General features: G+C 45.9%; 2 protein-coding genes across 9 annotated transcripts; one reads left to right on the top strand and one right to left on the bottom strand.

Moving 5' to 3' along the window:
* The first annotated feature begins 842 nt into the window (after nucleotides 1-842).
* Nucleotides 843-24551, top strand: Ppp2r5d (protein phosphatase 2 regulatory subunit B'delta). 6 transcript variants are annotated; one of them, XM_005318664.5, is made up of 16 exons: nucleotides 857-2616; nucleotides 7641-7718; nucleotides 18832-19060; nucleotides 19298-19497; nucleotides 19583-19693; nucleotides 19797-19889; nucleotides 20345-20475; nucleotides 20617-20676; nucleotides 20786-20894; nucleotides 21104-21157; nucleotides 21469-21639; nucleotides 21741-21868; nucleotides 22532-22633; nucleotides 22877-22949; nucleotides 23091-23207; nucleotides 23364-24551. In XM_005318664.5, the coding sequence occupies exons 1-16, from the start codon at nucleotides 2002-2004 to the stop codon at nucleotides 23499-23501; spliced, it is 2409 nt and encodes an 802-aa protein (XP_005318721.3). In that variant the 5' UTR covers nucleotides 857-2001; the 3' UTR covers nucleotides 23502-24551. The 6 variants fall into 6 exon arrangements, with proteins under 6 accessions (XP_040138628.2, XP_021577562.3, XP_040138627.2 ...); XM_021721883.3 differs by having other exon boundaries at nucleotides 2405-2616; nucleotides 7638-7718; XM_021721887.3 differs by lacking the exon at nucleotides 23091-23207 and having other exon boundaries at nucleotides 849-2616; nucleotides 7638-7718.
* Mea1 (male-enhanced antigen 1) lies at nucleotides 24433-26230 on the bottom strand. Of its 3 annotated transcripts, none has more exons than XM_040282702.2 (4): nucleotides 26018-26230; nucleotides 25290-25570; nucleotides 25101-25203; nucleotides 24433-24820 (listed from the first exon to the last, which is right to left on the bottom strand). In XM_040282702.2, exons 1-4 carry the CDS (start codon nucleotides 26193-26195, stop codon nucleotides 24669-24671), a joined length of 714 nt encoding a protein of 237 aa, XP_040138636.2. In that variant the 5' UTR covers nucleotides 26196-26230; the 3' UTR covers nucleotides 24433-24668. The 3 variants fall into 3 exon arrangements, with proteins under 3 accessions (XP_040138636.2, XP_005318726.2, XP_005318727.1); XM_005318669.5 differs by having other exon boundaries at nucleotides 26081-26230; XM_005318670.5 differs by having other exon boundaries at nucleotides 26052-26192.
* Between the last annotated feature and the right edge of the window lie 7 nt (nucleotides 26231-26237).

Genomic DNA, 26237 nt, shown 5'->3' with positions numbered 1-26237 from the left:
TAAAGAGAGAGTGAGAGGGAGGGAGAGAGAGAATATTTTTAATATTTATTTTTTAGTATTTGGCGGACACATCTTAGTTTGTATGTGGTACTGAGGATCGAACCTGGGCCACAGGCATGCCAGGCAAGCGCGCTACTGCTTGAGCCACATCCCCAGCCCAATGACACTAGTTTTCTTCCTATGTCTTTGACCACTTCTGGAAGCCATCCTTAGCTCCTCCCTTTCTGATACTGTCTCCCCACAATCCAATGAATCACCAAATCCTGTTGAATCTAAACATTTTCCAATCCCAACTTCTCTTCTCCATCCCTATGACCACTGCCTTTAAATGTTACTATCCCTGGGCAAGTTTTATTTATTTATTTTGCAGTGCTGGGGGAAAGTAGCACCTCCTCCATGCTGGGCAAGCACCTATGACTGAACCTCCAGGCCCAGAGATTTACTCTCCATAGGTTTTTTTTTTTTTTTTTTTTTTAATTCTAGGATGGACAAACAAGCTTTAATTTTTTTTTTAAGAGAGAGTGAGAGAGGAGAGAGAGAGAATTTTTAATATTTGTTTTTTAGTTCTCGGCGGACACAACATCTTTGTTGGTATGTGGTGCTGAGGATCAAACCCGGGCCGCACGCATGCCAGGCGAGCATGCTACCGCTTGAGCCACATCCTCAGCCCTCCATAGGTTATTCTTGATGGGCCTTCTCCAGGGTGATTCATTTCTTGTTCTTTCTTTCTTTTATGAGATATGTGTGTGGTATTGAGGTTCAAACCAAGGGCCTTACTCTATCATGGAACTATATCTCAGCCCTCCCAACCCTTTATAGTTTTTTTTTTTTTTTTTTTTTTTTTGTACCAGGGATTGAATCCAAGAGCAATTAACCCACTGAGTCACATCCCCAGGGTCTTGCTAAATTGCTTAGGGCCTTGCTAAGTTGCTGAAACTGGCTTTGAACTGTGATCCTCCTGCCTCAGCCTTCTGAGCAGCTTCAATTCCAGACATGCACCAACATGCCAGTTTTTAGTTTTATCTTGGGGTAGAGTCTCTATATATTGCTCAGGTGGCCTCAAATTTGCCATCCCTCTGCTTAAAGATCCCTAGTAGCTGGGATTACAAGCCCCGTTTCTTTTTTCTTTTTTTTTAATATTTATTTTTTTAGTTTTAGATGGACACAATATCTTTATTTTATTTTTATGTGGTGCTGAGAATCGAACCCAGAGCCTCATGCATGCTAGGCAAGCACGCTACCACTTGAGCCACATCCCCAGCCCTATTTTATTTATTTATTTATTTATTTTTTCCTTTTGCAGAGCTGGGGATTGAAACCATGGCCTAACTAACACATGCCAGACAAGTGCTGTAACAATGAGCCACATCCCCAGCCTAGGACTAGTTTCTTAATATAGTCAGTCAGTTACCAGAGTAGCCTCTCTGAACTATTCCTCCTTGCCACTTCAAGGTTCGTGCACTCTATTATTATTATCATTGGTACTGGGGATTGAACCCAGGGGGTGCTTTACCACTGAGTTACATTTCTAGCTCTTTTTATTTCTTTAAGATTGGATCTTCCTAAACTGCTAGGTACTGGCTTCCAGATTGGGATCCTTCTGCCTCAGCAGGATCCCAAATCACTGGGATTACAGACTTGTGCCTCATTGCCCGAATTTATTACATTGTATCTTAACCATTGGTTTACACAAGTTTGAATTTCACCAGACAATGAACTCCCTGAGGGCAGGAATTGAGTCTCACCCATTAGAGCACTGGTTTGGGTGGGGTGGTGCGTAAGGGATGTATTTCCAGAGACATTAATAAGGAGATTGCTTTCCACTTCGTTTTTAGCTGCTCAAATCTAACTAGTTCTCCAATCCCAGGATACTTGCAGTAGGTATAGGGGCCCATTTCATAAGGTTACAACAAACCAGGAATCCTCATCTCCTTTCACCCAGGTCCCACCCCTGGCAGGCATCCCCTTTACTCCCCTCTAACTCAGGTCTAGCGGGGGTGAATGCCCTGGAGGGCCCTTAGGAGACTTTGGCAATTTGGCACCTGCAACCAGTTTTACTTTACCCCAATGAAGAAAGGTGCCCTTCATTTTAGGGCTTCTTTTCTTCATTTCATACTGGGCGAGCTAGCAGAGTGGGGAAAGTGGGAGAGTCACTTCAAAAAGAAAGAGCACAGCTCCAAGGGCTACGAAGAATGGCCGAGGCCGACGCACACCCGACGCTGGAGTGCAGCTCTCCTGGCCAAGCTGGGGCTTCCCCTTACCCCCACCTCCTTCACTAAGCCCGACCCATTTTGGGGCGGGATTTCCCACCTTAGCCAATTCTGGGAGCCGAACCCTGGCGGTTTGTACTCTTTCTTTCCAATGAGAAAAAAAGGAAGCAGCTTGGCTCCAATGACCAATCCGAGGAGGCGGCGCCTGGTTGTCAGGCAGGTTTGTAAGAGTTCGGGCCAATTAGAGGCGCAGGCACCGCTCGACCCGGGCGCAGCGCGCAGGCGGTGGCGGAGAGACGCCGAGCGGGCCGAGTGCGGCCGAGCAAAGCCGGAGCCGGAGCGGGGCCGCAGGAGCCGGGCCGGGTCCGGACGGGCCGAGATGCCCTATAAACTGAAGAAGGAGAAGGTGAGCGTGGCCCTTTCCCTCGCGCCTCCGCCTTAGGGCCTGCGCGGAGCTCTGGGAGGGGCCCGAACCAGGCCCGGGACAGCCCTAGACTGACCCTCCCGTCCGGCCCCCCGCAGTACTCCCCGGAGCAGCCCTTAACCCCCGCGGCTGGCAGCACCTCCAGCCCCTGCCGCATCTAGGACAGCTCCCCACCTTGCCCTGGACGTATTTCACCCATATACACCTCCCTTTTTTTCCTCCCTCCTCCTACCCGCGGTTCCAGTAACCTCCTCCCTCCGGATCTGCCCCACTCCTAGGTCACTCCCCTGCTTTTTTTCCTCTGTGTCCCACCGTCCCCGATCCCCCACCGGTTTCTGTGTCTCCCTCCAGAACTGCCCTTTTCCCCCCCGCCCTGCGCAGCCCCCTTCCCTCTTCTTCTCACCGGCCTAGGATTGCCTCTCCACAGTTCCCTACGCCCCTTCTTCCTGAACGCCAAGCCCCCTGACCTAGAACAGCGCTGCTTTCTTTCTCCTTCACCCAAATCTGGCTAGGCCCTTTCTTTAGTTCTTCCTTCACACACAAACTTGTAAGCCAGAACTGAGCTCTTCCTTCTGTTGATGGAACCTCAGAACGTCAGTGCTGGAAGGAAGCTCTGAGCACATGTAGTGCAATCCCTACTGGTACAGATGAGGAGACTGAGGCCCCTGTAAGGGAAGGGACTTGTCCAAGGTCACACAGTCTGCTGGAGGCCCAGCTGCAATATGAGATACCCTGACTTAAAGGGCTTTTCTGTACCAAAGCCCTCCTAACCTACATCACTTGGCTCCTAGGTTCATCTTAGACCAAACACTTTCCTAATCTGATCAAGCTCCTCCCTTTATTCCTAATCCTAAAATAACCTTTGCATTTTCCCCTTTGTAGGCTGCACGATCCTCAAATTAGGAATCTACCCCTTCAGATTAGTTTTTCTTCTTAGCATGAAGGCCATCCCTGGACATCCATGCCTTTGCGATGATGTCCTGACACAAGCCATTTCTTGATTATCATTGTGAGTGGTGCTGGGGATCCAACTCAGGACCTTGCACATACTAAGCATATGCTCTACCACTGAGCTATATTCCCATCCCCACACGCCATTTCTTCTTTTCTTTTTTGCCATTTCTTGATGTTGCCTTCTTTCAACTTTGTATTTCTATTTCTATTTCTATTCTACCTCCATACTGCCTTCCCTATTCTTCATCCCTGCCTGTTTCTACCCTCTGTTTCCTGCTGTTGCTGAGGTCTGACTCAGAGGTGTGGTTCCTTTAAGGTACAGATTCACACAGAGGATGCTAGGATACCAGCTCCAGCTCCCCCCAGCTTCTCTTGGGGCTGGCCCCTCATGTTGGGGGATGTTTCTGGTCTGATGTGGCTACCCTTCTGATGACTCTAGAGGTGTATTGGCAGCATTCATTTTCCATCTGATTGACTGAGTTGTTGGACTGCCATCTTTGACCTTATCAATCAAAGTCTTTATCCTGGAGCTTTCAGGTATTTGCCAGGCAGCTTTGATTCTAGGTTGTCTCCATAACCTTTCAGGGCCTGAGATTCAGGGTTGGTAATGACATACTATGTGTTGAATCTCCTGAGGTAGAGAGCAAGAATGGGCTGTATGCCTCACCCAGGTCCTGTCCTTGGGAAGTGGGCATGCCAGTATGGTTTGGGCTGTTCAGCTACAGACAGTGTATGTATACATAAGTCAGCCATACCAGGAGTTAAGAGATGTAGAATTCAGGGGATGTGGTGAGGTCCGCATCCATCTGTAGCTTTTGGCTTGATGGACCAGATACTGTCCCATTGCAGAACATCTTTACCTACTAGATAATTGAGAAGACAAGATATTCATGGATTTGCAAGGACCACAAGTTTATTAAGTTGAGAAAGGGTGTTAGAAGAATCAGGATGTATGGAGCCAGGCCTATCTCTGATCCCCTGTGTGATTTAACTCCCTGCATTTGATTTTTGGCTGAATTTGTTCTCCTTCAATGGTTGTCAAGTTCTGAGGGGGAGAGAGGTGACAGTGTGACTGAAGTTTGCCTGGATGGGCACAGAGCATGTGGGTGGGTGGAGACTCTTTATTGCTCATCCATCACCTGTCCCCTTTCTCATTCATCTCTGCTGGTCCCAATCCTATCCTTCACTGCCTCCTCCCTGAAGCTTTTCCTGAGCCAGTGATCTCTACCTACTCCCCTATATTTGCAGAACATTCGGTAGGCCACTCGTGGCCCTTTTGTGTTCAGCTTTGGATTGGAATTAATTAGAGAGAAGTCTTGTCTTCTCCCTTGAGATCACAAATAAGCTGCATTTTGGTTTCACATCTTACCTACACACAGTAGGTGCTTAGTGAACAGGTGCTGAGACAATCTTTTAGGAGAATATGCAGTCTCCTCTTCTCCCTCGTTCTGATCTGAGATTTACGTCTTACGTTCTTGGGTGAGGTGTCTCTGCTCCCTCCCACTTTCTTCTTGTTCATAATAATAATAATTACAACAACATTGATCAATATTAGGATTTTCATGTGCAGGCCACTATGCTAAGGAAGTGGGTACTATGATTGTCATTTAATAGAAGAGGAGAACAAGGCTTAGAGAGGCCAGTTAACTTGTATCCAATTATATAGCTAGTGAGAGTTGAGCCCCCAAACACAAGGCTAGCTCCAAACCATTCTTTTAACCTCAGTGTCATGCAGCACTCAATAGCTGGGCTGGCCTTCAGTGTGTGCACTTCACCTGTTCTGCAGGAGCTGGGTAACAAGGCTGGTGGGCGCTGTTCCCCATTCACCCACTCACACCCACACACCAAAGCAGCTGGATTTCTCTTAACTACATTCCGTGATAGATGTGTCTCAGGCATCATGCTGAGTGTCATTGGGTGGGTGGAGGGGTACAAAAAAGAATAAGCAGCTTATGATCAAATAGAGAGATCAGGGCTGGGGATATGGCTTAGTGGTAAAGTGCTTGCCTGGTATGAGTGAGGCCCTAGGTTCGATCCCCAGCACTGCAAAATTAAAAGTAGATAAAGTAGATCAGACTTATATGAAGATGGGTTTCGATTGTCTGAAGGATCCACATCTGAGGGTAAAGACAGTTACCTCAGTTTTGTGTCCTGCCTGCCTCCCTCCCATCTTCTCTCTCTCCACCCTATACACTGAACCACTGACAGAAGTCAGTATGGCCAACCTGGACAGTAGGCATCAGGAATGCTCAGCCTAAAAAGGAATACTTTCCCCCTTGTGCTACTGCATCCAGCTGCTCCACACCCAAGAATGGTTTCTTTCCTCCCCTCCCCCAAGAAGCCTTCCCCCTACTCCAGCCCACACAGAGCTCTCTTCTCCCTGAAATCCTTTTGCCCCCATAGTCACAATCATTTGATTTAACACTTCTTGCTGAAGGGGCTTGGCTGCTATTGAATTGCAGACTCTCAGAGCTGGAAGTGATTTCCAAGATCCTCCAATCCAGTTCTCATTGAAGACTTGAATCCCTTTTGCAACATGCCTTAGAAGAGGTCACCCAGCCTCTGCTTGAATGCTCTCAGGGCTGGGGAGCTTTCAGCTTCACTAGGCAGCCAGTTTCCATGCAACTGCTCCGTGAGAAAATTCATCCTTCTTGCAAGCCCCAGCCTATCCTCTTGCAACTTCATCCCATTGCTCTTCTGCCCCTGGGTCCACATGGACAAGTTGCATCTTTAGTCCACATGGCAGCTCCTCATTTGCTGGTTGAGATCCATCTTGCTTCCCCACCCCCCAGGACTCCTCCCTTCCATTGTTAACTATCCTAGTTCCTGCAGCTGTTGCTCTTGGGCCATGCTTTTGAATACACTCCCAGTATGGGTCACATTTCTCCTAAGAAAAATTCAGATTTCTCATTGCCCTTCCTAAAGTGTGATGCTCATGACTGAACCAGAGGTTCTAGATGGGCCCTGTCAGTGCCAAGCGCTCTGCATAGGTCTGTTAACTGAGTGGAAGGTCATGTAAGCTATGGAGGCAGCCACGGCACATGGTTGATCTGTGTTGAGCTTGCAGTCAGACCTAAATCCCCAAGTCTTTTTCACATTCTCCCCATCCTGTTCCTGTGTGGTTGCTTTTTTTTTTTTTTTGGCCCAAAGCATAGGAAGAGATGCTGGGCAGGCCAGGGCTCTGAGCCAGCTGCCAGGTTCCCAAGGGAAACTTTAGTCTAGTGCTCACTCTTAGTAACAATTCAGGGTTTTACCCTCATCCCTGTCCCAGTACTTACCAGCCCAGGCTCTCTTGGTCTTTTGGGTAGGACACTTCCTATACCAGTTAGCATCCCTGGGCCCTACTGATTAAATGACAGTAGCACCTTCTTGTCTTGGTGATATTTGTGACATCTAAAAAATGCCTCCTGGTCTCTCTGGATAGCCGTGAGGGGAGAGGGTGACTCCTACCCTTCTAGCAAGGAAGCCTCTGGTATCCCTTTGACTCCTTCAGCCAGAAGCCAGTCTGAGCATCTTGTTCTCTAGTGCTTTTCCTTTTTTTTTTTTTTTAAAAAAGAGAGAGAGAGAGAGAGAGAGAGAGAGAGAGAGAGAATTTTTAATATTTATTTTTTAGTTCTCGGCAGACACAACATCCTCGTTGGTTTGTGGTGCTGAGGATCGAACCCAGGCCACACACATGCCAGGCGAGCGCGCTACCACTTGAGCCACATCCCCAGCCCTCTAGTGCTTTTCCTTAAAGCCTCCTTACTCAGATTCTTAACCTGGCTGAGGGCCCTCCTAGGCCTAACCCATGCATAAGCTTGGTGAGGTCCCAGATGAAAGAGCATTGATTATTGTGTGTTAAGGATAACTTCTTAACTAGATTCTAAACTTCTTGGAGGGACTGAATCTCCTTTTATGTGTATTCCCCACCTAGAACTAGGTACAAGGTAGGTTCTGATTGATTGATTCAGTCAGACAGAGTATAGTTGCAACAAGGATAAGGGATCCAGATAGGCCTCTCCCTTCCCTTGGTTTCTGCTAACCCAAACTCCTCCATCTTCTCCCAGCAGGAGCCCCCCAAGCTTGCCAAAGGCACAGCCAAGCCCAGCAGCTCAGGCAAGGATGGTGGAGGTGACAACGCTGAGGAGGTAATGAATATAGACACAGTCATAGTTGTGGTGCAGGTGCCAGCTCTAGTTCCATGATGGCTGGGGGATGAGGGCTCTTGGGGATCAGCGTTACCCAGGAGGGAAGCTAACATAGGGAAGGAGAAGGAAGGGGGCTAACACAGCCCTGAACAGCTCCTCTGGATTATCCTCAGAGGTCCCTTTGGCTGGTTTTCTCTAATTCTTTCAGACTTCTCAGATTGCTATGAAAGTCATTTTTTCTTTGTGTTGATTTTTGAGTGTTGAAAATTCCTTTCTCATTGGCTGGGGGTATAGCTCAGTGCTAAGCATGTACAAGGCCCTGGTTTGATCCCCAGTCCCCCAAAACAAAGAAGTCTCTTTTTCTTAAAGCAAAAAGCTGGGAGGTCCAGGGTCCTGGGGAGAAGAGGAAAAGTCCACGAGTGCTTATGGGGTGACAGGTGACTTTGACGTGGCTCTGGGTGGGGCAAGGGGTTGGGAGTGTCTGGTGTCCCTTCAGGGTTGGGCCCATTGCCCTTGGTTTCATTCTAATGAGAGGACCATGGGACAGTCATGAACAGAGGTCAGTGCAGCTCAGCAATCTAGGGCTGTAAAGCAATAAACAGAAAGAGAAAGATCAGCAGAGAATAGAGGGACTTGAGGAAGTACAGAGTATGTCCATGAACATATGGGGGTATGCTCAGTGGGATGCTTTGGATGGTGTGAACATGTGGAATAAAAAGCCATACTGTGTGGAAGCTGCTGTCCAGTGCTGTGCTTCCTCCCTCCTGCTTGACATTCAGAATGGAGAACACCAGAGCTCTTAGTTATGGGTGGGTCTTGTGGTGTTTTGGCAGAAGAGATTGATTAACAAGTGTTTGGGTTAACTGTGGAATCAGACTTTGCCAACTAGTGCTGGTCACTGTCATTTCTAAAGAGATCAAAACACTTTTTATACCAGTGAGCATTGTTTTAGGCCTCCTTTAAGTAAGCAGAAGCAGCATGCTAGGTTTTGCCCATTTTACAGATGTGGAAGTTTGGGACCACAAAAGAGAAATTGCTCCTTCCTCTGCACTTACATAGTTGTATGAACATGTTTCTAGACTAGTTCTTATCATTTGGTGTTGTAACCATTTGTTTTCATTTGTGTCAGCTGTGAACTGAGGGAAGAAGCTGGGTTTTACTCTGCATTGCTTCTTCCTCACACCTGTGTGCTCACTTGGTTTATAATAAGTTCTTCTGGCAACACATTCTGTGGGCTCAGTCTCTCCTTTAGGAATGATGACATTGGTGGAACCCACAAGGAAAGGTAGTTGGGAGCTGGTGGCTGACATTCAAAGCCAAGGGTGGCTAAGAATCCCAGTTTAAAAGGAAAGAATGGAATATTTAGGGGTTTGTTTTCACCTTTTGCCTAACCCTTCTTCATATAGTTATTAGATACAGCTATTGGATATCATTTCCTTAAGGCAGCCTTCCTTGACTACCCATCTCCATCTCCAGGACATGGTCAGGGTTTCTGTTAGTTGCTCTTTTGACACTCTGTCTCAGGATAGCACCCAACCATGACTCTCCTTAAATAATTCCTTGTGAACTCACTGTTTATAAGCTGTTTCCTGTGTTAGCAATGATAGCTTCAGGAGGCTCTTGCTCACCACTGAAGGACCTGGCGCAGCAGGGGCACCCAGCATTTGAATGCATTTGTGAATGAGTGAACTAGTGTATGAACAGACCAACCAACTTCAGATTGGTGTTCGATGGAATCTTAGGATTTAATTCTCTCATTTTATAGATGGGAAAGTGAAAGTCTGAAAAGATTAAGAAGTATGCTGAGACTAGTTGCTGTGATTTCCCCACTGCTTCTGGACAAATCTGCCCAGAGGAGTAGGTCTTGTTTCAAGCTGTTGGAAAAGGAGGATGTCAAGTTCACCTTGGGCTCTTTATGAAAAGCTGCTCAGTGCTCCCCTATGTGAGGCAGCTGCCCGAATTTTGCTCCATGATTTTCCAAAAAGGTACCCATGCATGGATGGCAGAGTGATGCTTTAAAAGCCAGGCTGTGAGGTCATGGTCTTCAATCTCAGTTTGTCACAATCCTTCCCTTGCCCTTTTTCTAGTCCAGAATTTTGAACTCTTTTGGCCAAAATTGATAAGCCTTTCCAACTGATCCTAATAACTATAGTTGCTAACATCTGTTTTACTGAGTAGTTACTTTGTATTAGTTTCTTACAGTTCCATAACAAATTATCACAAACTGGTTGGCTTAAAATAACAAAAACTTAATGACTGGGGTTGAGGCTCAGCGGTAGAGCGCTTGCCTAGCACGTGTGAGGCCCTGGGTTCAATCCTCAGCACCACATAAAAACAAATAAATAAAATAAAGGTATTGTGTCAACTACAACTAAAAATATTAAACAACTTATTCTTGGGCTGGGTTGTGGCTCAGTGGTAGAGTGCTTGTCTAGCATGTACAAGGCACTGGGTTTAATCCTTAGCACCACATAAATGTAAAATAAAGATATTGTGTCCACCTAAAACTTAAAAAATATATATATTAAAAAAACAAACAAACAACAACAACAACAAAAACCCATATTCTCTCAAAGTTTTGAGACTAGAATTCTGATATCAAGGTGTTGGCAGAGTCATGTCCTTCCAAGATTGTAGTAAGAATTTGTTCTGTTCCCCTTGCCTAGTTTCTGATGGCCTTTGACAGTCCTTGACATCTATTGGTTTGTAGATGCATCATTCCAACCTCTGTCTCTGTGGTCACATGGTGTTCTCCCCTGTGTGTCTGTCTCTATCCAGATTTCCCTCTTATAAGGACACTAGTCATTAAGAACACTCTTATCCAGTATGACCTCAATTTAATTTGATTACTTTTGCAAAGACCTTGTTTCTTATTTACTTATGTTTTATTATTATTTCTTTTTATTCTCTTACCTCTAAGGTTTTTTTCTTTTTTTTTTTTTCTTCCTGGTACTGCAATTTGAACTCAGGCCCACTTAACCATTGAGCCACATTGGTTAAGCTCTTTTTTGTATTTTATTTAGAGACAGGATCTCACTGAATTGCTCTGGGCTTTGCTAAATTACTGAGGCCGGATTTAAACTTATGATCCTCCTGCCTCAGCCTCCCGAACCTCTGGGATTACAGGCATGTGTTACTGAGCCCTGCTAAGGTTTTTTTTTAAAGAGTCTATTTCTAATAAGGTCACATTCACAGATTCTGGGTGAATGTGAATTTGGGGGGACACCGTTAATCTAGTACACTATGTACCAGGCATTGTACTAAGTAATATGCATGCATTGTTTCATTTAACCATCACAGAACTTCCTTGGGTTGTTCTGTTATTATTATTCCCATTTTATAGATGAACTTGAGGCTTAGAGATGTTAAATAGCTTTTGCTCCAGCAGAGCTGGAATTCAACCCAGGTCTGCAACTCAGGAGCCAGGTCTCTTGTGGGCTTAATGAAGTTACATGCTGGCTCTAAGTAAAGAAGCCTAGAACGGAAGGGTGCTTTAGGAAATCAAGTGAGACTCATTGTAATCTGCTTTTGCAGGTAAGGGTCTTTCCTGGTCTGGCTTTAGAGAAAAAAATTCAATGCCATATAAAAACTGTTGTGTGCTTTGCTGTCCTGAGTTCAAAAAACAGATACAGAGGGAAGAAGAAATTATCCCAGTCTCCTTCACTTCATCCTGTCTTCCCTGAGGCCACAGCCTGTTACTTCTAAAAACCTAAAAACAATGTGCACTGGGTACATTGGGGCATGCCTGTGATCCCAGCAACTCGACTGTGATCCCAGCGACTCAGGAGGCTAAGGCAGGAGGTCACGAGTTCAAAGCCAGTCTCAGCAACCTAGTGAGGCCCTAAGCAACTCAGCAAGACCCTGTCTCTAAATAAAATATTTAAAAATGGCTGGGGATGTGGTTAAGTGGTTAAGCCCCCCTGAGTTCAATCCTTGGTATAAAAAAAACAAAGCAAAACAAAACCTTTCTGGGATTATCAGTCTTCTACTTTTTTTGTGTGCTGAGGATTGAACCCAGAACTTTACTCATGACAAATGAACGCTCCATCAGTGAGCTACACTCCCAGCCATGTTCTCAATACTTAAAATATAATTTTGGCATCTCATTGCTTACAAGTTAAAATCCAAACTCCAAGGCCTTTCTCAGCTGACCCACCTCATTCTTCTAGTACCTATCATGTTTTCTTGTCCCACTGAATGTCTCATCTTTTGATATAAGCTTTTTTTGTGACTCAGGCCCTCACAGATATGGTTGCTTTGACCTAGATTGCCTCATTTCCCTCTTTTCTTTTTTTTTGCCTAACTAAGGTGTATCCTTAAGAGCTAAATCAAATGTCACCTCTTGTCTTCCCTAATTCTTCCAGTTAGAGTTTGTAGCTCAGCCTCTGTGTTCCCATAGCCTTTGGGGCCCTCTCTGTTCTTGTACTGCTCTAGAACCATTAGCTGATTTTGTGTCTGTCCTGCCTACTGAACTGTGAACTCTTGAAGGCAAGTGCCATATCTTAGTCACTTTTTAATTTTTTAGTTATAGATGGACAAAATACCTTTTTTTATGTGTTGCTGAGGATCAAATCTAGTGCCTCATACATGCTAGGCAAGCACTCCACAACTGAGCTATAACCCCAGCCCACTAGTCACCTTTTAACCTTTAATGCTTAGCATAAAGCTTAGTGAAAAAATGAAGGAAAGAGTTAAGCACAGAGTGAGATCTAGATGTCACTCACATGAAGAGAATGCCTCTGTAGTATTCAAAGTTGAAACCTTATTAGGCCAGTTAATTCATTATGCAAAAGATATGATATTAATCTGCATTTTTATTAATTTTATGCTTAATCTTTCTTGTAATATTTCCAAAGTGCTTAAATTATATATATATATATATATATTATATTTAAGTATCTAGCAGCCATGTTAGGATTAGGTAGGATCAGGATTGGTTCAGAGTGGGCAAGTTTAAAGTTGAAATCACCTGAATATGAGCATGGTGCATAAATTCAGGGTGCCATTTGATTGCTGGAGACCTGAATGCAGGAAGGCTTCTTAGGGTGTGGATCCTGTTGAGTTTGGAAATGGAAGAAGATACTTCAGGACTCTTATAGCGTCTCAGGACAAAGTAGGGGGTAAAGGGCAGACTGGATGGATTGCCTTTGGTCAGCCAGCCCTACTGTGCTGGTTATAGAAGGTTCTCCATTCCTTGCCTCCCACCCACGTTGAGTGAAGAGTCAGTGGCTGGAGTTTTTAGGAGAAATGGTTGAACATGAAGTGAATGGCTGACACAGCCCCATACTTCCTGTATGACAAGAATGCTCCTTTGTAAAGTATAAACAGACAGAGGGTGCCTCATCATATCTTGAGAACTGGGGCTTTACTGGCTGGACCAGCTATCTCTTAGATGCGTCTAGTGCCTGGGAGCCAATGGTCCTCACAAAACTGGCGTGCCACAGTGGGGTAGAGGGTAGACTTAGCCTACTCTATTGTTCTCTGGCTAGCCCAGCCTTCAATACCACAATCCTAGTGTGGAAGGAACCTTAGGCATCGACTCGGGTGGCTTTTTGAACATTATTATTATGATTTTTTTTTTTTTTTTTGCGGGGGGTACCAGAGATTAAACCCAGGGGCACTTAACCTCTGAGCAACATCCTCAGCCCTTTTTTATATTTTATTTAGAGAACAGAGTCTTGATGAAAATTGCTTAGGGCCTCACTAAGTTTCTGAGGCTGGCTTTGAATTCACGATCCTCCTACCTCAGCCTCCTGAGTTGCTGGGATTATAGGTGTGTACCACCACACCTGGCTTGAACATTATTATTATTTATTTTATTTTTATTTTTTACAATACCTTTATTTATTTATTTATTTTATGTGGTGCTGAGGATCGAACCCAGTGCCTCTCACATGCTAGATGAGCACTCTACTGCTGAGCCACCCCAGCCCTTGAACATTATTTTTATAGTTATGCAACCCTCTGTTTTCTTAAGACCTTACTTGGAGAGTGGTTGGGAAACCAACAATCTAGTCCAACTTTCTCCTTTTTAACAGAGAAAATTGAGGCTGTTTTTCCCCATTCTGGGAAGAATGCCTTTCTCTGTATGTGGCCCAGTATGTGGCTCATGGAGGTGCTGGGTGTCTGTCTCTCCCTCAGAGTCTTGTTCCTCAGGCTGGCACTGAGCCTCTTACCCTAGTATCACTAAGTTTTCTCTGTTCCTGATGCTGTACAGTGCTCTGTGTTGCAGGTTCCTTTGTTGGGACAGGAGAGGAAGGGCCATGGGGAGAAGCCTGAAGAGGAGCCAAGAGCTTTGGCTCTTAATCAACCAGCCAAACATTCACTGAATGTTTGTTAATGTCAGTACAAGGGCATCTACAGAGGTATAAACCAGAGACTGGACCTTCAAGGGGCTTGTCATTTTGAGGAAATGATATATAAAGAGACAAAGCAAGAGGTACTACTAGGGGTGAATGATTACAGAATCAATGGAACAGACAAGTAGTGTTAGGAGGTGGGGGGTGGAGCAGTACCTAAGGACTGGCATGATCTGAGAAGCCTTTTTGGAAGAAGGTGGAACTTAAACTGGGTCCTGAGAGATACAGTGATTTTTTTCTGGGTCACCCATTTTCAAACAAGAGAAAAATGGACTCAAACATTTGAGGTGTGTTAGCATAGGAAGGAATTTCTAGGATGCATTCCTAAAAGCATCTTAAGTCCCAATAACTTGGGAGGCTAAGCTAGGAGCATCACAAGTTCGAGGGCAGCCTCAGCAACTTAGTGAGACCCTGTCTCAAAAAAAAAAAAAAAAAAAAGAAAGAAAGAAAGAAAGAAAAAGAAGAAAAGGGCTGAGGATATAACTCAGTGCCTAAACCACCCCTAGATTCAATCCTTAGTACCAAAACCAAAAAAAGAATAGTACTAGTAGAAGATACCTCTTATAAAGGTCTGGATGCACACCAAGTGATGGCCTCCCAACCTTCTACCTCTTTCTGAGCCTGTCCCCAAGGTGATTCATCTGCCATATATAGAAAAGGAAACCCCAGACTCCAGGGCTCCTTGCATTATCTAACTAAAATCACACTGGCTGAGTGTTGTCATGGCAGAGAAGGTATGATAGCTGCTCCTGCCCCGCTTCCTTGCATTCCTCTAGTGAAACTGGTGTCTGGGGCGGTCCTTTGTAGTAAAGGAGAGAGTGAGGTAGCCTAAGTGGTAAGGAGCCACATTGAACCCACAGACCTGCCTGGGCTACACCCAGTACTGCTCTCTAGTTCTTTCATTCCCAGATAGGTCACAAACTTGTCAGAACTGGTTTCTACAAAATAATTCAGAATATGAAAAGGATGACAGTTCTATTTTCCTCCTCTCCTCCAACCCAGAGGGTTTTAAATCTCCCATTCTTATGGTGAGGAGTCGGGGCTGGAGAGGAGGGGAATGATGTGGTTAAGAATAGGAGGTCAGGGGCTGGGGATGTGGCTCAGGCAGTAGCGCGCCTGTCTGGCATGCGTGCGGCCCAGGTTTGATCCTCAGCACCACATACCAACAAAGATGTTGTGTCCGCCAAGAACTAGAAAATAAATACTACAAATTCTCTCTCTCTCTCCTCTCTCACTCTCTTTAAAAAAAAAAAAAAAAAGAATAGGAGGTCAGCTTTTCCTTCCGTGGTGTGGGTATCCAGCTGGACATGACCTTACTCCTGCAGCCTCTATTTGGGGGCTAGGATCTTCTGTTCTTACAAGAGTGTTACCAGGACATTTAGGAATACCTGTGAGTGACATCCCTGCAGAACTGTTTAGGCTTCTGAAAATGGGCTTTATGGGCCCTTTACCATATCTGGGAGCTATCCCTTCCCAAAGGGACCGTTTTAAAAAATTAGTCATCTTTCTTTCATTACAAAAGCACTGTCAGCTTGTAAAAAATCTGGAAATGTAGAAAACTGTATCTATGTTTGGCATGGTGGCACATACCTGGAATCCCAGCTACTTTGGAGGCTGAAGCAGGAGGACCACAAGTTTGAGGCTGGCCTGGGCAACTTAGTGAAATCCTATCTCAAAGAAATTTGAAAAGGGTTAGAGATGTAGCTCAATAGTAGAGCACTCCTAGGTTTAACCCCTAGTACCAAAAATAACAAAACATAAACAAAGAAATAGGGAAGAGGAAAAGGAAAAGTCATCTATAATGTTATCACTATAGGACTTAGTTACTAAGGACTCCTTAGACTTGTTCTTTCCATTTTAGAACCTTTTTTGGTCCTTTGCATGTATTTTAATGTGTATGAGCTCATTTTGCATATACAGTTTTGTCCTTATTTAACTTCATATTGGAAGCAGTTTTCTTTCATTAGGTAGTTTTTGGCTTTTTGTTTTAATATTTTTCAACATGGTCATTCAGAAAGTTAAAAGGTAGTGTTGGCTTGTGATGAAAAGAGCAACCCCTACATTGTTGCTTTGTGTAACCACTCTGAACTCTTTCCTCACAGATTGATATTTGTATTTGTATTTCCAAATTAGCCAAATTAGCTTGGCTTCGCGACTCTAAGCATTAATCCTTACCCATCTTTTTTTTTTTTTTTTTTTTTTTTTAGTTGAATCCAGGAGCACTTAATCAGTAAACCACATCCCCAGTCCTTTTTGTTTTTAATTTTATTTTGGGACAGGGTCTTGCCAAGTTGCTGAGGTTGGCTTGTGATCCTCCTGATTTAGCCTCTGGAGTCCCTGAGATTGTAGGTGTGCACCACTACCACACTCAGCTTTTTTTTTTTTTTGGTGCTAGGGATTGAATGAACCCAGGGCTTTGTGAATTTTAGCAAGAATTCTATTCCAGCCCTCTTTTTTGTTTTGAGATAGGGTCTTTGCTATTTGTCCAGGCTTGCCTTGAGTTTGAATTCTCTTGCTTCAATCTTCTGAATAGCTGAGATTAGAGGTGGGTGTATGCCACCAGACCCAGCTACCAAATTGAGTTTTTCACTGCCTTTTTTTTTTTTTTTAAATTTTGAAACTTGGATTATCTATTGACTTTTGGGTTTGATTTTTTTTTTTTTTTTTTTTGTACCAGGGATTGAACCCAGGGTCACTTAAACACTCAGTCACGTCCCCAGCTCTTTTTTTTTTTTTATATTTTATTAGAGACAGGGTCTCGCTGAGTTGTGTAGGGCCTTACCAAATTGCTGAGGCTAGCTTTTTTTGTTGTTGTTGTTGTTGTTGTTTTATTGGTTGTTCAAAACATTACAAAGCTCTTGACATATCATATTTCATACATTAGATTCAAGTGGGTTATGAACTCCCATTTTTACCCCAAATACAGATTGCAGAATCACATCAGTTATACATCCACATTTTTACATAATGCTGAGGCTAGCTTTGAATCCACTTCCTCCTGCCTTAACCTTCCCAGTTGCTGGGATTATAGGTGTGTGCCATCATACCTGGTTTATCTATTGACTTTCTATAGTGGAAAATATAAGTTCTCACCATTCCTGTGCCCCTATGCTGACATTGCCCATCTTCTCAAAATGCTTATTAATTTTGGTGAACTTACTAGGATTGTATAACTATTTTTCATAGTTACATTTATCACATGGTTTTCATAAACATAATTCTATTATTTATTTTTTCTTGTGAGACTCTTCAAGTGTTTGCAGCAAAACTTTTTTTTTTTTCTTCTTCTGGGGATGGTACCTAGGTCCTTGTACATGCTAAGCAAGTATTCTACTGCTAAGCTTCACCCTAGCCCCAAACAAAGCTCCCCACTTCCCTTTTTAAAAAAAATTTTGTAGTGCTGGGGATCAAATCCAGGGCCTTGATTATATTAGGCAAGAGCTCCACCACTGCGCTATCGCCCCATCCCGAAAAGTTTTTCTTAAATTTAGGATCTTTATTAAGCTTAATTTCTAGCAGTAAAACTACCAAGACATGAGAATAAATTTATTTTACCCTTTAATTGAAGAAAGTCATACATTCATTGATCTTAGATGTACTGCTCAGTGAATTTTTAGGTATGTACCACTTACCAGATCCAATCAAGATGTAAAATGTTTCCAACACTAAGAAAATTCTTCATTGATGGGGCTAGGGATGTAGCTCAGTGGTAGAACACTTCCTAGCATGTATGAGGACCTGGGATCAATCCTAAATACCGCAAAAACAACAGCCAGGTACAGTAGGGTTTATCTGTAATCCCAGTGGTTTGGGAAGCTAAGGCAGGAGGAGCTCGAGTTCAAAACCAGCTTCAGCAACTTGGTGAGGCCCTATACAACTTGGTGAGACCCTGTCTCAAAATCAAAAATAAAAAGGGCTGGGGATGTGGCTCAGGGATTGAGCACCTCTGGGTTCAATTCCTAGTTTAAAAACAGCAACAACAACAACAAAACAGTATTCCTAATGTCTCTTCTCAGTAGTACCTTACCACCACTACCCTTACTCCTTCTCCACTGCCATCCCTACTCTGGCAAGATAACCACTTTTCTGACTTGTGTCACTATCAATCCATCAATTTATTTTGCCTGAATTAGAATGAGGTGTTTTTGTTGTTGTTGTTTTGAGAAAGGGTTTTCCAATGTTGCCCAGGCTTGTCTCAAATCTCAAATTCTTGGGCTCAAGCGATCCTCCTGCTCCAGGCTCCTAAAGAGCAGGAGTACAGGTGCATGCCACTATGCTTGGCAGGAATGAACATTTTGAGGGTTTTTCCCCACTGCCTGAGTATCACTTTGGGAGACATGACTTTCTTTTGTTTTATACCATGGATTGAACTGAGGGACACTTAACCACTGAGCCACATCCCCAGCCCTTTTTTATTTTATTTTTTAAATTTGAGACAGGGTCTCACTAAGTTGTATAGGCCCTTGTAAAATTGCTGAGACTGGCTTTGAACTTATGATCCTCCTGGCTCAGTCTCTTGAGTTGCTGGGATTATAGGTGTGCACCACTGTGCCTAGTGAGACATGACCTCTTGACTGTTCCCTTCCAAGGCTACAGTCCATACCCATTCCTGTTTCTGGTCTAACTCCTTTAGAGTAAGAGACAACTGCTTACTGCCTAGGCTGTACAGGCATAAACAGAGTAGGGATGAAGGGAAGCCTGGGGTGGGTAGATCTCCTGGGGAGTGGACTTCAACAGATTACTTGTTTGACCAGGCACAGCCCCAGCCCCAGCCACAGCCTCAGCCTCAGCCCCAACCTCAACCTCAATCTCAGCCACCATCATCCAACAAGCGTCCCAGCAACAGCACACCCCCCCCAACACAGCTCAGCAAAATCAAGTACTCAGGGGGACCCCAGATTGTCAAGAAGGAGCGACGGCAAAGCTCCTCCCGCTTCAACCTCAGCAAGAACCGGGAGCTGCAGAAGCTTCCTGCCCTGAAAGGTACTTGCAGCTAGTGAGAATGGTTATCGTGCACTGGGCATTGGCAGAAGGGAAGTTTTAGGGTATCTTGGGTAGAAGAGAATTCAAGAGAATGTGAGGGGGACTTTCATTGGGGTGGAGGTCCAGGGAACAGGATGGTAACTGTGGGAAAGGGGAAAGCTCTGTAAGGCCAGCAGGTTGGGCATGAGGGATGAGGGATGAGGGAGGAGAAGCTAACTGCTGGGGCCCCTTCCACAGACTCACCAACCCAGGAGCGGGAGGAGCTGTTTATACAGAAGTTACGCCAGTGCTGCGTCCTCTTTGACTTTGTGTCAGACCCACTCAGTGACCTCAAATTTAAGGAGGTGAAGCGGGCAGGACTCAATGAGATGGTGGAGTACATCACCCACAGCCGTGATGTTGTCACTGAGGCCATCTACCCAGAGGCTGTAACCATGGTGGGCATGGGGAAAGAACACAAGGGCTAGGGGTGGGGGCCCTGGAGAAGCCTGCACGGTGCTCTAAGCTGGGCCTACCCCTCAGTTTTCAGTGAACCTCTTCCGGACACTGCCACCTTCATCGAATCCCACAGGGGCTGAATTCGATCCAGAGGAAGATGAGCCTACCTTGGAAGCTGCCTGGCCTCATCTTCAGGTACCAGGGCAAGGGAGCATGCTGTCTCTGGCTGCAGGGAACAGGGTACCCTATCTTTTATTCCTTGGGGAGTTCCTCAGTGGATGTTTCTCTTCCTCTACAGCTTGTATATGAGTTTTTCTTACGTTTCCTTGAGTCTCCTGATTTCCAGCCGAATATAGCCAAGAAGTATATTGACCAGAAGTTTGTCCTTGCTGTGAGTCCCTGAGGTTCCTGTCCTTCCCCCTTTATCTATTCCATAAACTGTAGCCCCATGCCTCCCCTCACCTCTGTCCCAGATGTTCTTTCCCATTATGACTATTATACTGGAATTTCAGCTGGGTTTAGTTTAAGGAGACCATGGGAGGTTAAAAAAGCTCAGTGCCCTTAAGAAGCTTTTAGCAAAATGGAAAAAAAAAAGCAACACAGTACTTTTCAAGGGGATATATATATATATATATATACACACACACATACACACATACACATGCATGGCCAGATACCACTTGGAGTAGATCAGTAGAATAGAATTACTCTGCTTTCCAGACACTTGTCCTTACTCCCCTTTCTCCAGAAAACCTGAAAGCTTCCCCTGGCTAAGACCCTGTCACCTAGCCCTAGCCTTCCCTGGCTGCCGCCTCACTTGCTGCCTTTCCTCCCTCCTGCTTCCAGCTCCTGGACCTATTTGACAGTGAGGATCCTCGAGAGCGGGACTTTCTCAAGACCATTTTGCACCGTATCTATGGCAAGTTTTTGGGGCTCCGGGCTTATATCCGTAGGCAGATCAACCACATCTTCTATAGGTGAGTTCATGAGCCCAGACTTAGGATCAAAGCAAGCCTTTGCTAGGGAGGAGAGGGGGAGCAACGAGATAATGGAGACTCTGCAGAATGTGGGAGGGACATCAGGGTTAGTGTCAAGAGAGCCTATTTTCTTCCTCTCAGGTTCATCTATGAGACAGAGCATCACAATGGGATTGCTGAACTCCTGGAGATCTTGGGCAGGTGAGAGGTGGAGTAGAGGAACATAAGATACCTGAAAAATGTTGGGAGGACTGGTGTATTGAACTTGGATCTGGCTATTTGGTCCTAAAAAACCTCCATTAACTCCTAGTATCATCAATGGCTTTGCCCTACCCCTTAAGGAAGAGCATAAGATGTTTCTCATCCGTGTCCTGCTTCCGCTTCACAAAGTCAAGTCCCTGAGTGTATACCACCCTCAGGTGAGGTGCCTTCCTCCTGATGATCCCCAACTTGGGCAGGAAAGACAAGGAGGGGAGGGAAGGTATTCTGCTGGGATAGTTATGGCACAGGGAATGGGTGGGATAAATCCTTTATATTTCCCCTTCCATTTTGGGATCTTGTTTTTGTCATTGAATTGTGAGACCATCTGGCCCTAATTTCACCTCCTTTCTACCTCAACCTTTTGCAGTTGGCTTACTGTGTGGTACAATTCCTGGAGAAGGAGAGCAGTCTGACTGAGCCGGTAATTCCCCTTCTGAGCCCAAGTCAACCTTTTACTGTCATCAGTATTGCTTACCAATTTATAATTGAGCAATGCAGTAAGCAGGTGCTCAGGAGGGCTGTGGCATGATAGGTGACATGGTTTCCTCCCTGAATGAGAAATGAAATCTATATACACTTAGGAAGCAGACCCAAGCCAAAGAAACATGAGCCGTTAGCTGAGGTTACCCAAACTCTGCCCACAAGGCTAAGGGTGGGGAAGACAGGCAGGAAAGCTTCCCAGAAAACCAGACAGTATTAAGAATTTTATCCTACGTCTTCTTCTCACAACAGGTGATTGTGGGACTTCTTAAGTTTTGGCCCAAGACCCACAGCCCCAAGGAGGTGATGTTCCTGAATGAACTAGAGGAGATTCTGGATGTCATTGAACCCTCAGAGTTTAGCAAAGTGATGGAACCACTCTTCCGTCAGCTTGCCAAGTGTGTCTCCAGCCCCCATTTCCAGGTGAAGCCAAACTCAGCATATCCAAGGCTCCCAGGAATTTAGCAGATCTTGAGTAAGGCAGGTAGATAGTGCCTCCATTGAGTCCCACCTCTCTCCACCAGGTGGCAGAGCGTGCTCTCTATTACTGGAATAATGAATACATCATGAGCCTGATAAGTGACAATGCTGCCAGAGTCCTCCCCATCATGTTCCCTGCACTCTACAGGAACTCCAAGAGCCACTGGAACAAGTATGGGGCTGGGCTGGGGCTGGGTGTGGGGATCTGGTTTTGGAACCTTTGAAGGTGTGAATCTCACCTGGTCATTCAGCAAGTGGGGCTGATGCCCACTGTTTATTGGTAGATCCTTGAGGGACTGACTAGAGAGAAAAGATGCCTGTATGAGAGATCTCTGGGATATCAAATAGCAGAGCAGTGGCCTGTACATTGCTCTTTGGGGTCAGCTATTCTACAGGTACGTTACAGCTTTGGAGATACAATTCTATGCTGGGAGAAGCTGATGTGATCCATTTAGAGAGCATGCATAGAATCTAAGAGTTGTTAAAAAAAAAAAAGCTTTTTGCTGAGAGCAAACATAGTGTGGTACACTCAGTCCATTGTGTTGCTGGGAGGCCATTAGTGTGGATTAGAGTCGGAAGTGGTGTAAAGAAGGAAGACTTTTGGAGTATGGGGTAGGGGAAGTATAGACAGGTGGATCAGTATTTGCAAAGACCATGAAATGCTAGTCTTAAGTCACACAATTTGGCTAGAACTATCTACTTATAAAGGTTTGGGAAATGGGGGTAGTAAATGAAAAAGCTGTTGGTAGAGACACTTCCTATAAACAAGTAAACATGGGGCCCAGGCATTAAGGGTAGGCTCTGGCCTGCATGTGATCTTTCTTCTGGGTGGCAGGACAATCCATGGACTGATCTACAATGCCCTGAAGCTGTTTATGGAAATGAATCAGAAGCTCTTTGATGATTGCACACAGCAGTACAAGGCAGAGAAACAGAAGTGAGTATTTCTCTCCCTGGAAGACTTTTTTTTTCTTTAAATATTGTTTTATTTTATTTTTAGGTGTAGATGGAAACAACACAATGCCTTTATTTTTATGTGGTGCTGAGGATCGAACCCGGGTCCTGCCCATGCTAGGCGAGCGCTCTACCGCTGAGCCACAATCCCAGCCCTCCCTGGAAGACTTTCATTTTTTACTTCCAGCTCACTTTCGTTCTCTCATTCCTACTTTTGCTCCCTCAGGGGCCGGTTCCGAATGAAGGAAAGAGAAGAGATGTGGCAAAAGATTGAGGAGCTGGCCCGGCTTAATCCTCAGGTGAGATTTTTATGCCACTGCCCTGAACTCAGGGTCCCATCTGGAACTAGGGGTTAAGGATTTTTGGTGGAAGAATATGACACACAGGCCCACAAACCTCTGAAGTGGCTCTCAACTCTTCATCCACATCTCCTCCCTCAGTATCCCATGTTCCGTGCTCCTCCACCTCTGCCCCCTGTGTACTCCATGGAGACAGAAACCCCTACAGCAGAGGACATCCAGCTTCTGAAGAGGACGGTGGAGACAGAGGCTGTGCAGGTGGGAGGGCACCAGGGCTAAGGACTGGGGAGGTGGAGTAGAAATTAACAGGTCTGGAAGGGAAAGAAGAGCAACAGAACCTAAGAATAAGAGAAGGAAATATCAATTCCTTGGGAATTGATCATCATTCCTTGTCTTCTCCCTATCTACTTGTAGATGCTGAAGGACATCAAGAAGGAAAAAGTGCTGCTTCGGAGGAAGTCAGAGTTGCCCCAGGACGTCTACACCATCAAGGCACTGGAGGCCCATAAGCGGGCAGAAGAGTTCCTAACTGCCAGCCAAGAGGCTCTCTGACCCCCTCACCTTCCCACAGGGTCACAGCCCACTCAGCCCTGGGACGCTGCCCCAGCCCTCCACCCTCTGCTCCCTACTGGCTGACTTGGGGAAAGGCAGCACCTCTCTAGCTAGCTACTCTAGAGGATGGAGGCACTTGAAGCAGGGACACCCAGTGGTCTCTCTTCTCCCCAAAGCGTGTTCATGCCTCCCTGTGGCTAGTACAGACAGGCTGAGCATCAAGATGCTCAGTGCAAAGAGAACCTGGGGATGCCTGTCCCCCTTCTGCTCCTAACCCACAGCTATCTGAGGTTGCTGAGAAATACACACAGGAATACATATGCTCCTCTCCTCTCTCCTTCATCCTCACCTGAATTCTAGGTGTCTGTTCCTCTCCCCTGACTGCAGAGGCATATAGGAAGGAGCAGGAGGTTATTCTCACCAAAGTTATGTCAAGCTCCACTGGCCCCTGGAGTGAGTAGCTGGAGGGGAATCAAACTCCAGCAGCACAAATAAGCCCCCAGCCCCAGCAGTGTGCAGGCTGACAGGGTTTTATTATTTCCTTTTATTCCCTGCCTGTTGAAGAGAACATGGAGATCCTAAAGGAGAAAAGTACTGGCTGTGGACAACAGATGATGAATATAGAGCCCAGATGGACCAAGCAGGGGAGGGTGTAAATAATCACCCCTACCCTACACCCCCTCTCTGGTGAGCAGCAGCCCTGGGATCACAAACATGGAAGGGACCACCCTGTGGCTGACTGCTTTCCTGTGCTGTTGGTTCCCAAAGTTGAAAGAAGAAAGCAAGGAGCGGTGCCCCAAGCATAGCTCCCCCCAATACCTATTTATTTCCTTGTTTGTGCTGATGCTGGGCAGGCCCTAACCGGTCCCTTTTGGAGAGGAAAGGGGCTAGGAGGGCTGGACCCAGGTTCCAGGAATACAGGCAGTGTGGCTTTTGGCTGTGTACATAGGGTGCTTTATTCTCCACAGAATGATACATGTTAAGGTGGGTTGGGCTTGGGCCAATGTCCCCATATGTACAGAACTGAATAAAGTGGGTCTCTGAGCAGAAGTCTGATTTGCTTTGATGTGAAAGGGTGATGGGTAAGATATTACAACCAGAGGATGTATTCAGTCCTGTGCTAGTTCTGGCCTGGAATGTAGAAAGATGAGGCAGTTCTTACTATGGTCACTTCCAAGCAGGAGATGCCTGCCGGGCTTGAAGGGCTTTCTGTACCACATCTTCCCACTGGGCATCTGATATCTCCCGGGCCCAGGCAGGAACTCCTGGTGCAGGAAGGCTTACTCCAGCCATTGTTCTTTTCACCAGCTCTACATGTTCTGAAATCACAGCCAGAAGCCAGTTAGGAGATAGAAACAATGGGCCCAGCTCCTCTTCCCATTTCTTGAATCAACCCAGAGCCCTTAACTGGTGGGGTCACCAGATCCATCTTATTTCTAAGCAACCCTGCTCATCTCCAAGTCTAGCAGAATGTTTCACCTGGATTCTGAAGTCAGCAAAATCCTAGCTTACAAACTAGGAATAAATTATTCCCCTGTAACTTCCCTTTCCTGATTCAAGCCAGTCTATTATTCCCTAATGAAAGAATGATCCTTTTACCTGGGTCCATGGGAATAGAACTGTGGCTGCTCAATGCAGTAGCTCCCTCCTCATCTTCATCCTCACTCTCTAATGGTGGGTCTGGCAAATGAAGCCCCAGGGCCTGTGGAACCAGAGAGACAAGTAGGGTCCTGCTTTCATTTGCAGGAGCTCAGCTTTATTTGTTCTTAACAATTCCCTCCATTATACCTGGATCCGATCCTGGATGTCAGCAACTACATCTTCTCCATCCCCCACTGGTGCGAGCTCCACCTCCTCTTGTTCAGGATCTTGGTTTAGGGGCTGGTAGGAGTAGCCAGCCGGGCCTGCCCCTGTTTCCTCCTGCTCTTCTTCAGGCTCCTCACTGCTCCAATCCCCAGTGCCTTCTGTAGGGCCCTGATGTGGCCCCAGTTCTTCAGTCTGATTGGGGAAGATACGCTCAGGGCCCATGGTGTCTCCCCCTAGAACTACTGCGGCCATCCGGGCAGGGGCTGCAAGAACAGGGAGGCAGGAGGATAGAGATTGGATGAAACTAGGAGCGCCTTCATCTTATTTTCCAGCTCCTCACAGTCTCCTTGTTTCCATCAAACCAGCTTCACTCCTCAAGGTTCCTGCATCCTTCTCCCCTACTCCTTCAGTCTCTCGTTGCTCCCCCTTTTAAGTCCGAGCTATATTCTAGGACGAGGACCCACCCGCCTCTCCCAGTTCTAAATAAACAGCCCAACTAGAGGCCCTACCAGCTTTCCAAAACCCCGGCTTCCCCACCACGCCCCTCCCGGCCTAAAGAACCCCAGGTCGCACGTCTCCCCAGGACAGAGCATACCCGCCCCCTCCTCCTTTCTCCTAAGGGTTCCCCTCTAAACCGCCTGACAAAACCCCTTCAGGCTCCCGGGGCGCCCCTCAAAAGGTCCCAGTTGCGGCGTCCCCACCCGCCCCACCGATTCTCAGCGCCGGTGTTTCCGCGCGCCTCACCCTTTCAGAGCCCACCGTCGGACCCGCACCTTCACTTCCGGTGGGGCAGGACGTGCTGGGGCTCCCAGTTCTCCAGCCCCGCCCCGTGCTCTGGACTGACGCGAGCGAGGACGAAGAGTCCGCCCCTAGCCCCGCCTCCGCCATCCCCTGCCCCGACAACAAAGGACTACATTACCCAATGAACCC

The sequence above is a fragment of the Ictidomys tridecemlineatus genome, chromosome 8, assembly GCF_052094955.1.
Source record: "Ictidomys tridecemlineatus isolate mIctTri1 chromosome 8, mIctTri1.hap1, whole genome shotgun sequence".
In the NCBI taxonomy this organism is placed as follows: Eukaryota; Metazoa; Chordata; class Mammalia; order Rodentia; family Sciuridae; genus Ictidomys; species Ictidomys tridecemlineatus.
The sequence above is the reverse complement of the archived record's forward strand: the minus strand, read 5'-3'. Positions and strand labels throughout refer to the sequence as shown.